This window comes from Oncorhynchus keta, chromosome 23, assembly GCF_023373465.1.
Source record: "Oncorhynchus keta strain PuntledgeMale-10-30-2019 chromosome 23, Oket_V2, whole genome shotgun sequence".
Classification (NCBI taxonomy): domain Eukaryota; kingdom Metazoa; phylum Chordata; class Actinopteri; order Salmoniformes; family Salmonidae; genus Oncorhynchus; species Oncorhynchus keta.
Window position 1 is genome coordinate 48,732,600 of NC_068443.1, and position 16,011 is coordinate 48,748,610.

The following is a 16,011-nucleotide window of genomic DNA, read 5'->3' on the forward strand; positions in this document are numbered from 1 at the left end:
CCCAAAGACTTTTCCGAAGATTATTATCTCTTTCCCTCTTCGGAGCATGGGATTTCAGGACGACTATCTCTTGTCACGTGTGCTGACATGTTGTCAAACAAAGGGGTGGCTGACACCGCAGAGGGCCAGGGGTAAAAAAAAACTGTGTGTTTTCATGTGTGCATGATGTTATATGTGTGTGCGTGTGTGTGTGTGTGTGTGTGCATGTCTGTGTCTGTGTGTGTGTGTGTGTGTGTGTGTGTGTGTGTGTGTGTGTGTGTGTGTGTGTGTGTGTGTGTGTGTGTGTGTGTGTGTGTGTGTGTGTGTGTGTGTGTGTGTGTGTGTGTGTGTGTGTGTGTGTGTAATGTTATTTTAACCTCTGACATGATGTCCAGGGGTGGGGAGGGGGTCAGGAAGGTGTTCCCAGAATGGGAAGTGTGGCGAGGTGTTTATAAAACTCATGACGATGTTTACACAATCCTGTCTTCTCACTCTCAGACAATGCTCAGGAGAGGAAACGGCTAGAACTTTACTGTTTGGACTGCCACTGTGCGCTACCTTAAGTCAGAAGGGGGATACTACCGCCGAACCACACCACTACCAGGGACTGAGTTTTCTATTTATTTGGTATTTCATTTGGTCTTCAAGAAGTGGAACCCATTTGAACCATCTTAGTTCTGTCTGGGCTTGGCTGGAGTAAGGGTGTTCTGTACTTGTACTGTACTGTGCATCTGAGGCTGAGCACCCATGTACAACAGTAGCTACTCCCAGGCCAAGTTTGGCTTGGAGGCCAGGAGGAAGATCCAGAAGCCCAGTGGGAAGAGCTGTGGCTACTACATGAGGGTTGTCTTCTTCTTCTCCTCTCTGATCCAGTCGCTCATCATCGTCAGTCTCGTTCTCTTCCTGGTCTACGGGAGGTCCCCGGACGCGGCGGCCGAGAGCCGGGTCCGAGACCTGGAGAAGAGCTTCAACCGCCTCTCCGTTGACAACATGAACCTCCGGCAGCAGAAAAAGAATCTGACGCTTCTCCTGAATGCCACTCAGACTGACAAGATGCGCAACAACAAGGAAATGATCAACCTGCGTCAAATGGCAAACAAATCTGTCATATTCATCACCCATCTCAGAGACCAAGCGGTAAGTGCTGGTTCAGAGGTCAAAGGGCTGCGGTGGATGTCTTTTTGATATTTGGAAATACTTTAGAGAATAGTTTTTTTTTTTTATATTCAACACAACGACATCGGTACAGTACACACAGTGGGGTCACAGTGAATGGTTTATTGAATATTACAATGTCAGGGTAGTTGTATTAGTGGATAGACATTTTTAATGTGGTCACTGATTTAGATTTGAGTGTAATTTGACCATGAAATAACACGCCTAACAACAAACACACCACATTCAGGTACATTGTGTATATTATATGCATTATCATTTCAGCAAATGTATAACTGAAAAGGTTATAACAGTGTTATTTCATAAACATTAGCAATCACACTAGTTACGTTCAGATTTAAGTTTGTCAGTTGTATGAAATATGTGTATAAAACAACTGTCAACAATAATTAGCTGACAAAACGTGATGCATATTCTGTTATTAATATCCCCAGAACCAATGCGATAACGATAAGAGAAGCTGTCAGATTCAACTGAGCATGAACCGATGCCCCAGAGCCATGACACCAATGATAACACTAAGTGGTAAGACGATTGAACTTTAAGGCAAACCAATGCCTTTCACTGCTCTGCTCTGTACTAGTGTTACATATGTTCAAACGTCCACACAGAATCTCATCCTTGTAATTCACAGATGAGCTTTCCTATTCCTACTAGGTTTCCTAACTTTCCTAACTGGTATTTCTTTGAACAAGAAGAAGCAAGGAGCAAATTACAACTTGGCAATGATATTTTGTCTTCACAGTTTTAGGAAAATGCTTGCTGTTGTAGTACCTAAGTAAGAACAGAAATCGTGAAAATATAATTTAAGTGATTTAGTCGCCATTCTGAATTCACAATCCACCAACACAGGGCTTGGGTTCAACCCAAGCCGCCTTGTAGCGTGCTTGGTTTAGAGTGAATTTTCTGTTGAGCCCAAATCTGCGGTGTTTACTGTGAATATTATATCCACAACGCAGGAACATTGCCTTTAAAAGGTGCATTGTCGACAGCGCTCCTCAGATTGAATCCAGGACAAAATCTGATAGTGGTAAAAGAAGTATTAACACAAAACATGTTTCTTTCTTTTTTTTTTCTTCCTCAAAAACATTTCCAGGCAACAACAACAATATACATGAAAACCAGGTCCAGCGGCTGGAGCAGTTGTTAAAGCTAGTGAGCGCCAACTTCAGTCAGACGGTGCAGTTCATGAGGATTGAGATAGAGAACACAGCCAAGGACCGGGACACCCTCACCTTGGATGCCATCTCCCTCCGGAGGGACAAGACCTCCCTGCTGAAACAGCTGGAGAGCTACAGGAAGAAGTGCAAGGAGGACTTCGTCCAATCCCTCGACGGCATCTCCAACGTCTCCAAAGCCTTCCTGTTGAAGATCGACACCCTCCTGCCCAAAGTCAGCCCCTTCCTTCTCACCTGTGAGAAGCAGCGCGACCACCTGGACCAGATCCGCAACAACTGCTCCAGTCTGTCCCGCGAGGTGGAGACCAAGTTCCAGCACTACCTGGACAACGTAGGCTCCCAGGTGTCAGAGATCCAGGGCCGTAGCGCCAGGCTGCAGGCGGAGAAAGACCAGCTAGCCGAGGACCACAACTGGTGCAGCCGTAACCGCAGCGCCATGGCCCTGGAGCACCAAGAAAAGTTGCAGAAGACCCAGGAGAAATACGACCGAGAGATGGAGAAGCTGCTGACGGGCCGCATGAGGCTGCAGGGGGACAAGGACCTGGGGGAGACAGCGGTGAAGGTGAAGGAGGGCGAGATCAAAATCCTCAACGACAAGATCCGGAGCCTCAACGCCTCCCTGGCCAACTGTGGCTCCAGGGTAAAGGAAGATCTGTTCTGTGGTTTTAGTACTGGGCTTTCATCCAAGTCAGAGATAAGGGGCGTTTAAATATAGACAGAAAATGATTTAGAAGTCAAACTGAGGCCAGAAATTGTTTCCGTCCTTGCTGTAGGGATAGAGTTGAGACACTGGTCAAAAGATCTAATCATGTAAATGAGATTTACGATGACAATTATCTCTAGGAAAAGACTTTAGTTGAAAATGAAAGCTATGGGAAAGTAAAAAATGTATCCAGGTGGGGGGGGGGGGTCCAGAATAGGGGAGGGTTGTCTAACTTTAGTTTTTTCTTTGCGGAGGGATGTGTGTTTTTTTGGACACAGGGAGGGTATCTTTTCTGCATCTTTTCCCTGGTTTACATTCACAATTTTGTAGGTTTTACTATGTAATTTCTTCCATCCTAACTACATTTCTGCATCTGCTTCAATGCGCATCCCTGATATCAAGGTGTTTTGTTACTTCCCCTATGCACTACGCTTTTCTGCTCCCGAGCTATACCACAGCTCCCGAGCTATACCACAGCTCCCGAGCTATACCACAGCTCCCGAGCTATACCACAGCTCCCTAGCTATACCACAGCTCCCTAGCTATACCACAGCTCCCGAGCTATACCACAGCTCCCTAGCTATACCACAGCTCCCTAGCTATACCACAGCTCCCGAGCTATACCACAGCTCCCTAGCTATACCACAGCTCCCGAGCTATACCACAGCTCCCTAGCTATACCACAGCTCCCTAGCTATACCACAGCTCCCTAGCTATACCACAGCTCCCTAGCTATACCACAGCTCCCTAGCTATACCACAGCTCCTGAGCTATACCACAGCTCCCTAGCTATACCACAGCTCCCGAGCTATACCACAGCTCCCGAGCTATACCACAGCTCCCGAGCTATACCACAGCTCCCGAGCTATACCACAGCTCCCGAGCTATACCACAGCTCCCGAGCTATCCATAAAAAAAGATATTCATGAGAGAAGAAGGGCTCTCCCAGCCAATGCAAAATTAAATATTTGAAAACATGGTAGGATAACAGAAAGGCCAAGGGCTGTAATAGCAGAATTTAAATAGTACTACAAATGTATTGGGGATGCACGGGACAGACTACGATAGAGTCACAGCAGAAGAGCACAGTGCATGACAAGTGCATGCTCAAGGTATAATGTGTAGGCTTTAGTGCCAGTGCCCCTCCCACACGCCCACTGTTTGATAAATGAGCGATGCGTCTTCAGAGAAGTGGTGTGACCTACACAGATCATTCCTTGGAAACAGAGGGAAGATCTCCTAGGACCATTTAACTGCTACCTCACCTCACCTTTCACACAGGACTCTACCTTATGTTGTATCGTTATGAGGGTGCGCTCCAAGCCTTCACCCCATCACATAGGACAGTCTATTGTGCTTCTTTTTTTTTTGCCACAGGAAAGCACCCACTTTTCTGTCTACCCTACGCCTGAGTGTGTGGGGGTTGCAAGTGCTGTCAGCCCCCCCCCCCCCGTTCGTGCTTCCAGTTTGCCCCGGGGTCCTCCTGGGTACCTTGGAACCCAAACTCTGCCTGTATGCCTGGGGTCAGCGGATAACTGTGTTCTCTCTCCCTGGAGCTTGTGGTTATACCCGCTTCTCCAACATTTGTGTCTAGCATGAGCCTTGAGCATTTGCTTGGATGAAAGCGAGAGTATTGCACGAGAGAGCGACAACGACTCCTGCATTTTTTTTGGGGCACCTCCCTGCAAGAGAGGCCCCCTAACTAGCTAATGGCTATCTTTGGATGGTGGAGGCTATTGTATTGCAAAATATAATAGCAAGGCTTTTACAGCCCAGAAAGGGTCGTTCCACCAGAAGTATCTGAGTCAGTTACTGGCCGAACGTTCTTAACCGCTAGGCTACCTGCCGCCCGAGCTTTGAAAGTCCAATCTTTGATGATTTGAATCAGGCCTGTAGTGCCAATGCAAAAACAAAAAGGCGCATCCCTTTGTGTCCCCAGCACCAGGATTGAGAACCACTGCCACAGTGAAATAGCTCACATATATTCTCAAAGAACTATATTTGATGTCAGTATTTTCACCTAACATCATTCTCTTTTGTCTTGTTATGTTTCAGACCGGAATGGGTAGCCCGGGTGCAACTGGTAACACAGGGATGGGCTGGGTAGGGCCGAGTGCAACGGGGCAAGGTAACCGGGGGTCAACTGCTGGAACAGGATCGATGGCAGGATTAGGTGGGTGGGGCGCATCTGCAACAGGAAACGGCAATACAGTGTTTGGCAACACAGGAACGGGCGGGCCAGGGTCAAGTGCAACAGGAGTGGGTACTAGGGGATCAGGAGGGACTGGACTGAGTGGTGCCGGGTCACCATCAGGTGTTGCAAAGAAAATTGGACCAGGCTTGGGTAGCCCCAACAGTTACAGTTTAGGTAAGACATACTAGTGCCAAGGCTTGATTTAAACATCACTTCTTATTAAGACTGATATGCTAATTAAGGGTGATAGCTAATGACGTTGTTCTGTTGTTTCCACAGCAAATATCAATCAATACTTACGCGAGCTGCAGCAGTATTCCAAGCCCAATTCCGGCTCAGAGTGAGTTCAAACCCCCCGTGCAGCAAAGTGACCCGTAAAATAAATGTGTTTGTGCCAGAAATGACCGCGTTTCTAGATGTTTTAATTCAACGCGGCTGAGAGAATGTTTAATGATTACGTTCAAATGTGATCTGCTGCCTGCAGTAGACACAATGAACTGAACAAGTATTTCTATTGTTTCGTCTTGTCTGCAGAGTATCTGGGTAATCCATGGCACCTCAGAGGAAAATTCGAGAAGGAATGGGACCCTCTGCTATAAAACCCAGTCTCCTGATATTGAGTTATGGTATGTTAATACCCTGAGTGTACAAAACATTAAGGACACCCGCTCTTTCCATGACACAGACTGACCAGGTGAATCCAGGTGATCAGCTCTGATCCCTTATTGATGTCACTTGTTAAATCCACTTCAATCCGTGTAGATTAAGGGGAGGGGACAGGTAAGAGAAGGATTTTTGAGCCTTGAGACTATCTAGACACGGATTGTGTATGCGTGCCATTCAGAGGGTGAAGGGGCAAAACAAAAGATGTAAGTGCCTTTGAATGGGGTTTTGGTAGTAGGTACCGGTTTGTGTCAAGAACTGCAAAGCTTCTGGGTTATTCACCCTCAACAGTTTCCTGTGTGTATCAACTTGACAGAACTGTGGGAAGCATTGGAGTCAACATGGGCCAGCATGCCTGTGGAATGCTACCTACACCTTATAGAGTCCACGCCCCGAAGAATTGAGGCTGTGGGTGCAACTTAGTGCTGGGAAGGTGTCCTTAATGTTTTGTTCACCCAGTGTATGTATAATAACATTTCTATCAGCCGCAGCTGCATTGTAATATATCATAAAAGAAGGTCTGTTGCTTCCGTGACATGTATTCAAATTTTTGGCACTTTTTGGGGGCTTGGACGTCATTGGTAAACAAATATGAATGCAATATTATTCGAATATGTTGATTTAGTCAGGAAAAAGGTGTGAAAGTCATAAATAATCTGTTTTTTAATGTACTGTATATACTTTTATTAAAACAAAAGGGTAGTTATTGTAACTCCGGTTCTACGAATGATGCGTGACTGACATCAGTGTTTAAGGCGCGCCTCTGAACTCCGCACCGCTGATTTCCTCAAACATGTCATCCAAGACGGATATGAATTGTTTGTCCCCATTTGCGTCACCCATTGTGAGGATAATAGTCCCGCGGCTGACAGTCGCTCCCCTTCGTCACGTTACCGACATCATTTACTGGAAGACCATTTTATTCCGACCGAGATGTTTATGTTTACGTCTGCCAACCTGTCAGACCGATTGGAGCGGATGGGAGGGAAAGGTACAAACACTGGTGTATACAAAACCCAACACTAACAATACCTCCTGGGCTGGCTACAGACTGACAATACCTCCTGGGCTGGCTACAGACTGACAATACCTCCTGGGCTGGCTACAGACTGACAATACCTCCTGGGCTGGCTACAGACTGACAATACCTCCTGGGCTGGCTACAGACTGACAATACCTCCTGGGCTGGCTACAGACTGACAATACCTCCTGGGCTGGCTACAGACTGACAATACCTCCTGGGCTGGCTACAGACTGACAATACCTCCTGGGCTGGCTATCAATTTACTGGCTAAGACCATTCCTGGGCTATTCCTCCTGGGCTGGCTACAGACTGACAATACCTCCTGGGCTGGGACAATTGGCTACAGACTGACAATACCTCCTGGGCTGGCTACAGACTGACAATACCTCCTGGGCTGGCTAAGACTGACAATACCTCCTGGGCTGGCTACAGACTGACAATACCTCCTGGGCTGGCTACAGACTGACAATACCTCCTGGGCTGGCTACAGACTGACAATACCTCCTGGGCTGGCTACAGACTGACAATACCTCCTGGGCTGGCTACAGACTGACAATACCTCCTGGGCTGGCTACAGACTGACAATACCTCCTGGGCTGGCTACAGACTGACAACCTCCTGGGCTGGCTACAGACTGACAAGACTGACAATACCTCCTGGGCTGGCTACAGACTGACAATACCTCCTGGGCTGGCTACAGACTGACAATACCTCCTGGGCTGGCTACAGACTGACAATACCTCCTGGGCTGGCTACAGACTGACAATACCTCCTGGGCTGGCTACAGACTGACAATACCTCCTGGGCTGGCTACAGACTGACAATACCTCCTGGGCTGGCTACAGACTGACAATACCTCCTGGGCTGGCTACAGACTGACAATACCTCCTGGGCTGGCTACAGACTGACAATACCTCCTGGGCTGGCTACAGACTGACAATACCTCCTGGGCTGGCTACAGACTGACAATACCTCCTGGGCTGGCTACAGACTGACAATCCTGGGCTGGCTACAGACTGACAATACCTCCTGGGCTGGCTACAGACTGACAATACCTCCTGGGCTGGCTACAGACTGACAATACCTCCTGGGCTGGCTACAGACTGACAATACCTCCTGGGCTGGCTACAGACTGACAATACCTCCTGGGCTGGCTACAGACTGACAATACCTCCTGGGCTGGCTGGCTACAGACTGACAATACCTCCTGGGCTGGCTACAGACTGACAATGGGCTGGCTACAGACTACAATACCTCCTGGGCTGGCTACAGACTGACAATACCTCCTGGGCTGGCTACAGACTGACAATACCTCCTGGGCTGGCTACAGACTGACAATACCTCCTGGGCTGGCTACAGACTGACAATACCTCCTGGGCTGGCTACAGACTGACAATACCTCCTGGGCTGGCTACAGACTGACAATACCTCCTGGGCTGGCTACAGACTGACAATACCTCCTGGGCTGGCTACAGACTATATATTTCCATACACTTAATAAGAACATGAAACAACTCTCATAGAAAAAAACTTTGAGAAACGGAAGGATAAAGTTATCCATCAAATCTCCAGTGTGTTCTTTCCCCAAAACCAGCCCCTAAAATAGCCTTGGACACCAAGCAATGTTTTATTTTGATAGTGCTGTGTCTATGGGATATATGAACTATTGGAAATAGTATCCTAGCAACCCCTTGTCCAATAATACAAACGCTAACTTTATCCGTCTATAACAGCATTCTTGCCTCAATAGGAAAGTATCATGCTTAAATGACATCTAGGAACATGCCAACCCAGATATTATACAGTATGCCATTAGGCCAACAGCTTCTATCCAAAGCAATTTACAGTTAAACATGCATACATTTTTTTTTTTTTAAATGTATAGGTGGCCCCGGGAATGAAACTCACTATCCTAGCATTGCAAGAACCATGCTCTACCAACAGAGCTACAGAGGATCATCCATTGTGTACCACAGCTCCATTTCAATTTGTCTCAACGGAATCTCGAAAGCGTCCCATAAACCATTTGCACGGCGTTAATTCTATTAAATTAGCACATCCTGTTCCATTTCTGAATCAAAGTCTATCTGGCACACCATCTGGCCTACATTTAAGCACAATTAAAGTAGAACGGTAGAACGACTGAGAAATGTTTGGTGGCAAAAGCCCACGTTGGAAACAATGCCCAAGGGGACCAACTGTTAATTCAAACAATTTAAATACGTAAAGTGGTTTGACTGTTTGCCAACTACTATATGGTAGAGTTCAGGACGGGAGACCTCTCTCCTGTCGAAAGGAAATCCTTTGTTTAATTAACATCAAGTGTTTTTCCAGTCAGGACGATTGGACCTCCAATTCACATTGAGAGAAGCCATATGAGGAGATTGTGTGTCTGTGTTCTGATCGGATTCCACTTGAGCACACTCTGCCAAACTGGACCACATAGTGTCTTCGACTCAATTCCAAGGAAAATACCTGAGATAGAGACATCAACACTGCAGATGTTACTGATTTTAAATGAATAAATGAAACTCATCAAACGTGCGCTGACTTTAATTTTCCATTATCCATGTAATAGAGTGGGTTCAAACAGGGGTGCGCTATGCATTGTGCAAATTGCACCGCGGGTTACAGTGCAAGCAGGCTTGAATATGCAGTGGATTCGTCCCAATCGACACAATATTCATGAAGCAGTGTGACTGGTATCTAGCAAAAGAGTGTAGGAGTGGTATTTAACCTAGTTGACTGTATTTTAAAAAAAATGTAAATAACTCAAGCTACCTAGCTGGCTAACTTGACTAACTTTGGGGTGGAAATGTCCACTTACTTACAGGTAGCCCTGTCCAGCCCTGCCCAGAGGTGCGCTAGTAGACAGATGCTGCTGAAACTAACAAAACAACCAGAATATGGACTTTAAAACTGGGTCAATCAACAACAACCAACAAAAGATTAGACAATCTTTTGAAAGTGTTTATCCCTTTAAACCTGTGTCTACTCGTCTTAATTTGATATACAGTTGAAGTCGGAAGTTTACATACACCTTAGCCAAATACATTTAGACTCAGTTTTCACAATTCCTGACATTTAATCCGAGTAAAAATTCCCTGTTTTAGGTCAGTTTGGATCACCACTTTATTTTAAGAATGTGAAATGTCAGAATAAAAGTAGAGAGAATTATTTATTTCAGCTTTTATTTCTTTCATCACATTCCCAGTCGGTCAGAAGTTTACATACAATTAGTATTTGGTAGCATTACCTTTAAATTGTTTAACTTGGGTCAAATAGCCTTCCACAAGCTTCCTACAATAAGTTGGGTGAATTTTGGCCCATTCCTCCTGACAGAGCTGGTGTAACTTGAGTCAATTTTGTAGGCCTCCTTGCTTGCACGCACTTTTTCAGTTCTGCCCACAAATTTTCTATGGGATTGAAGTTAGGGCTTTGTGATGGCCACTCCAATACCTCGACTTTGTTGTCCTTAAGCCATTTTGCCACAACTTTGGAAGTATGCTTGGGGTCAATGTCCATTTGTCCAATGTCCATTGATGTCTTGAAATGTTGCTTCAATATATCCACATCATTTTCTATCCTCATGATGCCATCTATTTTGTGAAGTGCACCAGTCCATCCTGCAGCAAAGCACCCCCACAACATGATGCTGCCACCCCCGTGCTTCACGTTTGGGATGGTGTTCTTCGACTTGCAAGCCTCCCCCTTTTTCCTCCTAACATAACGATGGTCATTATGGCCAAACAGTTCTATTTTTGTTTCATCAGACCAAAAGTACGATCTTTGTCCCCATGTGCAGTTGCAAACCGTAGTCTGGCTGTTTTGGTTTTGGAGCAGTGGCTTCTTCCTTGCTGAGCGGCCTTTCAGGTTATGTCAATATAGGACTCGTTTTACTGTGGATATAGATACTTTTGTACCTGTTTCCTCCAGCATCTTCACAAGGTCCTTTGCTGTTATTCTGGGATTGATTTGCACTTTTTGCACCACAGTACGTTCATCTCGGCGTGGTCCCATAGTGTATATACTTGCTTACTATTGTTTGTACAGATACAGATGAATGTGGTACCTTCAGGCGTTTGGAAATTGCTCCAGACTTGTGGAGGTCTACAACTTTTTCTCTGAGGTCTTGGCTGATTTCTTTTGATTTCCCCATGATGCCAAGCAAAGAGGCACTGAGTTTGAAGGTAGGCCTTGAAATACATCCACAGGTACACCTCCAATTGACTCCAATGATGTCAATTAGTCTATCAGAACTTCTAATGCCATGACATCATTTTCTGGAATTTTCCAAGCTGTTTCAAGGCACAGTCAACTCAGTGTATGTAAACTTCTGACCCACTGGAATTGTGATACAGTGAATTATCGGTGAAATAATCTGCCTGTAAACAATTATTGGAAAAAGGACTTAGATGTCCTAACCGACATGCCAAAACTATAGTTTGTTTTAACAAGAAGTTTGTGGAGTGGTTGAAAAACAAGTTTTAAGTGAATGTAAACTTCCGACTTCAACTGCATGAAGAATTGCCTGCTTATCCCTCTGTAGTGTTGTTGGTTCAGTAACATGAAAGCATGATGGGTAGTATTCACAATAACCTTTTTAGGTTATCCCTGCTTGTCTTCTACTGCCACGGGTAATTTGCTATTGGGCGTCACCAAAGTATCTGAGGCCAATTAGGTCAAAACCCTTCGAGATGACGCAGATTGGTGTCACAATGGTGTCTGAGAATACTGGGTTCGCTCGGGTCTGGGAGACTTTAGGGGCCATTTGGAGCCCAGAAAAGCCTAGGGCGCCAAGTCTCCCCACTCCGCCCAAACTGCAGGAAAGGAATGGCCGCTTATTATTGCTACCTCCTTCCTACCCGGGGTTGCAGAACTCTGACCCCTTTTGTCTCTGGCTACTAACGTTCCCTCTTGACCATGATTGCTAATTACACTTCCTGTTTGGCTGGCCCATTCAGTCCCGTGGCTGCCAGACTGGTAAAAACATTAGAGGGCAAAACCTTTCTCTTGTTGATAGTCGAGGCTGTGGTAAACAGTGGAAGCAGTTGGAAGGAAACAATGAGCCTCGATGGCGTCCCTGGATCTGTCCAACATAACCTAAGCTCACCTTGGCCTCTTATGTCAGGTCAATGAGCCTCGATGGCGTCCCTGGATCTGTCCAACATAACCTAAGCTCACCTTGGCCTCTTATGTCAGGTCAATGAGCCTCGATGGCGTCCCTGGATCTGTCCAACATAACCTAAGCTCACCTTGGCCTCTTATGTCAGGTCAATGAGCCTCGATGGCGTCCCTGGATCTGTCCAACATAACCTAAGCTCACCTTGGCCTCTTATGTCAGGTCAATGAGCCTCGATGGCGTCCCTGGATCTGTCCAACATAACCTAAGCTCACCTTGGCCTCTTATGTCAGGTCAATGAGCCTCGATGGCGCCTCCCTGGATCTGTCCAACATAACCTAAGCTCACCGTGGCCTCTTATGTCAGGTCAATGAGCCTCGATGGCGTCCCTGGATCTGTCCAACATAACCTAAGCTCACCTTGGCCTCTTATGTCAGGTCAATGAGCCTCGATGGCGTCCCTGGATCTGTCCAACATAACCTAAGCTCACCTTGGCCTCTTATGTCAGGTCAATGAGCCTCGATGGCGTCCCTGGATCTGTCCAACATAACCTAAGCTCACCTTGGCCTCTTATGTCAGGTCAATGAGCCTCGATGGCGTCCCTGGATCTGTCCAACATAACCTAAGCTCACCTTGGCCTCTTATGTCAGGTCAATGAGCCTCGATGGCGTCCCTGGATCTGTCCAACATAACCTAAGCTCACCTTGGCCTCTTACATCAGTTACATCGGCACATTTCCTTGTAGATGACCCAGTCATCTATGTTTTTTTTTGGGGGGGGGGACTTCATTCCTGTAGCGCTTTTCGGAAGTCTAGTATCTTTCCATATCTAATCGTAAACTTATTGTAAGCAATTGAAAATGTATACTGGATTTCTCACTTGTATTTCAAAATGAATGTTTCCAATCCTATTCAAACTAAGACTAAACGGAAATGTACAATGAATACTAAATACACGATTGAAACCTTTTCCCCGGTACATAGACTCATGGCCTCTCCTCAACAAAAGGCTAACAAGACCATCAATAATCCTCAATGGCAATTCTGCTCAATGTCGCCAGACTAGATTTACTGTAATCTATCGACCCCATTGATTATCCATCAAACTGAGAGACCCAATTGTATTCTGCTAGAGCAGGGAGAGACAGTGGACTACAGATCATTTACTCAGGTCAGCAGAGCCAGTCAGATGCTGCCCCATATCTGGGCCCGTTACTGATCTAGGATCAGTTGAACCTTTTTAGACCATAATTAATCAGATTATGTGGACATGGGGACCTAGATCCTAGATCAGTACTTCGACTCTAAAACCCTTTATGCATACCGGCCCAGGTCTTTCACCCAAGTGTTCCATGGAAGAGGTTAGGGGCTAAAGGTAGCAAGCAGCCTGGCACCTCATCAGGGTGTTCTGTCTCTTGCCCTGTATACCAACCAATAACAAGTGTATCTGCCTTTAGGAATCCGCATACTAAGTTCAGTTTGCTCCTAACAAAACGTGCCCAGGCAAAGTGAACATTTTATTTGCCACGCATACTCCTTCAGACCTTTGCTTGAAAAACTAGAGAAAAATAGTACTGTTTGTCCATCTTGAGATGCCGTAGCCAGTATACACTTCTTCAAGATAACTCAAGAAATCTGTGATTTTGGACATTTTTGCAGAGTGGATCTTAGTCAAGCAATTTTACACCTAGCTAATATGTTTGGTGCAGTATTTCTCAAGTGAAAAAATGTGCATGAAAACTAGTTGTCTCTTGTTGAATGACGACAAACACTTAATTGAAGAATCACCGTCGAAGCGCCGTAGACTTCGACTAACAAAAGCATGTTGTGTGCACAAACAGCCCAAAAGGACCTTGCCAAACACCAAAACAAACAAAAACGTCACAACATGTCGTCATAATATATGCACAAACTGTTTTGGATGGGAAACATGCCTTTTCTCACACTTCAACACAACATCTCTCTAGCGGCTATTATATCTTAATGGAGGATCTGAAATACGGTATCTGATGGAATTGAGAAGTAGGATCTTCTACAAAGTGGTGCCTCCAATGGATTTCAGAGGGACTTTTTAAACACAAGCTATATCTATTGCAAAGACCGGTTTCTCATTGCCAATTGGTAAGTCCAAAGACTCACATGGTGAGCATTTATAATAATGACTTGCGGATCACAAGATCAGCTCATGCTCGCTATTTTCTGTTATACACAAGTATTTAATCAGCCACCAATTGTGCAGGTTCTCCCACTTAAAAATATGAGAGAGGCCTGTAATTTTCATCATAGGTACACTTCAACTATATTCAACTATATTTTCACGTGTGAAATGTGACGTGAAGTGTTCCAAAAACACGTGTTTTCACATGATTTCACATGTGGCATGTCGTTTTCACATGTCATGTGAAACAACGTGATTTGGTTTAATATGTGACAACATGTGTGCTTATCCAAATGATTGTTTGTGTGTACTGTATTGACGCAAAAACACAATTTTTTAAAAAGAGTTTTGCAAGAATTGTTTGCTTTTCAAAGAGATTTATAATGTTTTGCTGGCTTGGTGTAAGGTTTTGTGGTTGGTGTGTAGAGTTTTGCAAAAAATAGCCTATAATTTCGAAGATAGTGCCTAAGCGAAACTGGAGAAACAGAAAACAAAGTCTCTGCACACTTCCAGTTAGATGCAAATGTATTTTAATTATAGCTGAGCTTTCATCAGAGCATGTCACCACAAACAATAGTGGGGACAGATATGTCCACACAGTGAGCCAGATGTAATTGTAGACGCCTGTGGTAATCTAAGGTACCCAAAGGGGCCACTAGATGTCGTAACATAAGATAGAAATAGAGGATAGAAAATAGAACATGTTATAGATGTACAGTATTACTGCTAGAACAAAACACACAAACACAGGGTTATGTGGTGTTAGTATAAGGAATCTCTCAAAGAGCAATAAAGTCAAAAAAGCGACAAAAGAAAAGAAAGAAAAGGAAAACTTGGCTGCAATCTGAGGTGCAGTTAAAACTCTAATGAACTGATTCTCTGCAGCAGAGGTAACTCTGGGTCTTCCTCTCCTGTGGCGGTCCTCATGAGAGTCAGTTAAAACTCTAATGAACTGATTCTCTGCAGCAGAGGTAACTCTGGGTCTTCCTCTCCTGTGGCGGTCCTCATGAGAGACAGGTAAAACTCTAATGAACTGATTCTCTGCAGCAGAGGTAACTCTGGGTCTTCCTCTCCTGTAGCGGTCCTCATGAGAGGCAGGTAAAACTCTAATGAACTGATTCTCTGCAGCAGAGGTAACTCTGGGTCTTCCTCTCCTGTAGCGGTCCTCATGAGAGGCAGTTTCATCATAGCGCTTGATGGTTTTTGCGACTGCACTTGAAAGTAACTTTCAAAGTTCAAAGATTGACTGACCTTCATGTCTTAAAGTAATGATGGACGGTTGTTTCTCTTTGCTTTTTGAGCTGTTCTTGCCATAATATGGACTTGGTATTTTACCAAATAGGGCTATAGTCTATATACCACCCCTACCATGTCACAACACAACTGATTGGCTCAAACGCATTAAGGAAAGAAATTCCACAAATGCACTTATGACGAGGCACATTTGTTAATTGAAATGGATTCCTGGTGACTACCTCATGAAGCTGGTTGAGAGAATGCCAAGAGTGTGCAAAGTTGTCATCAAGGCAAAGGGTGGCTACTTTGAAGAATCTCAAAACTCAAATATATGTTGATTTGTTTAACACTTTCTTTGGTTACTACATGATGCCATATGTGTTATTTCATAGTTTTGATGTCTTCAGTATTATTCTACAATGTAGAAAATAGTACAAATAAAGAAGCAGCCTGGAATGTGCAGGTGTGTCCAAACTGTTGACTGCTACTGTATGCAGAACTCTAGAAAACTAGATAAAGGTTAAGGTAACTTGTCAGGCACTAGGGCCTTCATGATTACAGGACACCTACACCAGTGTG

General features: G+C 45.0%; 1 protein-coding gene and 2 long non-coding RNA genes across 3 annotated transcripts; 2 read left to right on the forward strand and 1 right to left on the reverse strand.

Moving 5' to 3' along the window:
* Positions 1-463: 463 nt before the first annotated feature.
* On the forward strand, positions 464-6,605 carry LOC118402405 (plasmalemma vesicle-associated protein-like). The gene is made up of 6 exons (XM_035800580.2): positions 464-1,116; positions 1,590-1,680; positions 2,252-2,973; positions 5,092-5,404; positions 5,510-5,570; positions 5,765-6,605. Exons 1-6 carry the CDS (start codon positions 727-729, stop codon positions 5,775-5,777), a joined length of 1,590 nt encoding a protein of 529 aa, XP_035656473.1. The 5' UTR covers positions 464-726; the 3' UTR covers positions 5,778-6,605.
* Positions 6,606-7,018: 413 nt separating this feature from the next.
* On the reverse strand, positions 7,019-8,257 carry LOC127911082 (uncharacterized). Its single transcript, XR_008077589.1, has 4 exons — positions 8,172-8,257; positions 7,944-8,088; positions 7,332-7,505; positions 7,019-7,157 (listed from the first exon to the last, which is right to left on the reverse strand). It is a non-coding gene; the product is annotated as an uncharacterized LOC127911082 (long non-coding RNA).
* Positions 8,170-15,892, forward strand: LOC127911081 (uncharacterized). The gene is made up of 3 exons (XR_008077588.1): positions 8,170-12,332; positions 12,406-15,213; positions 15,295-15,892. It is a non-coding gene; the product is annotated as an uncharacterized LOC127911081 (long non-coding RNA).
* The last annotated feature ends 119 nt before the right edge of the window (positions 15,893-16,011 follow it).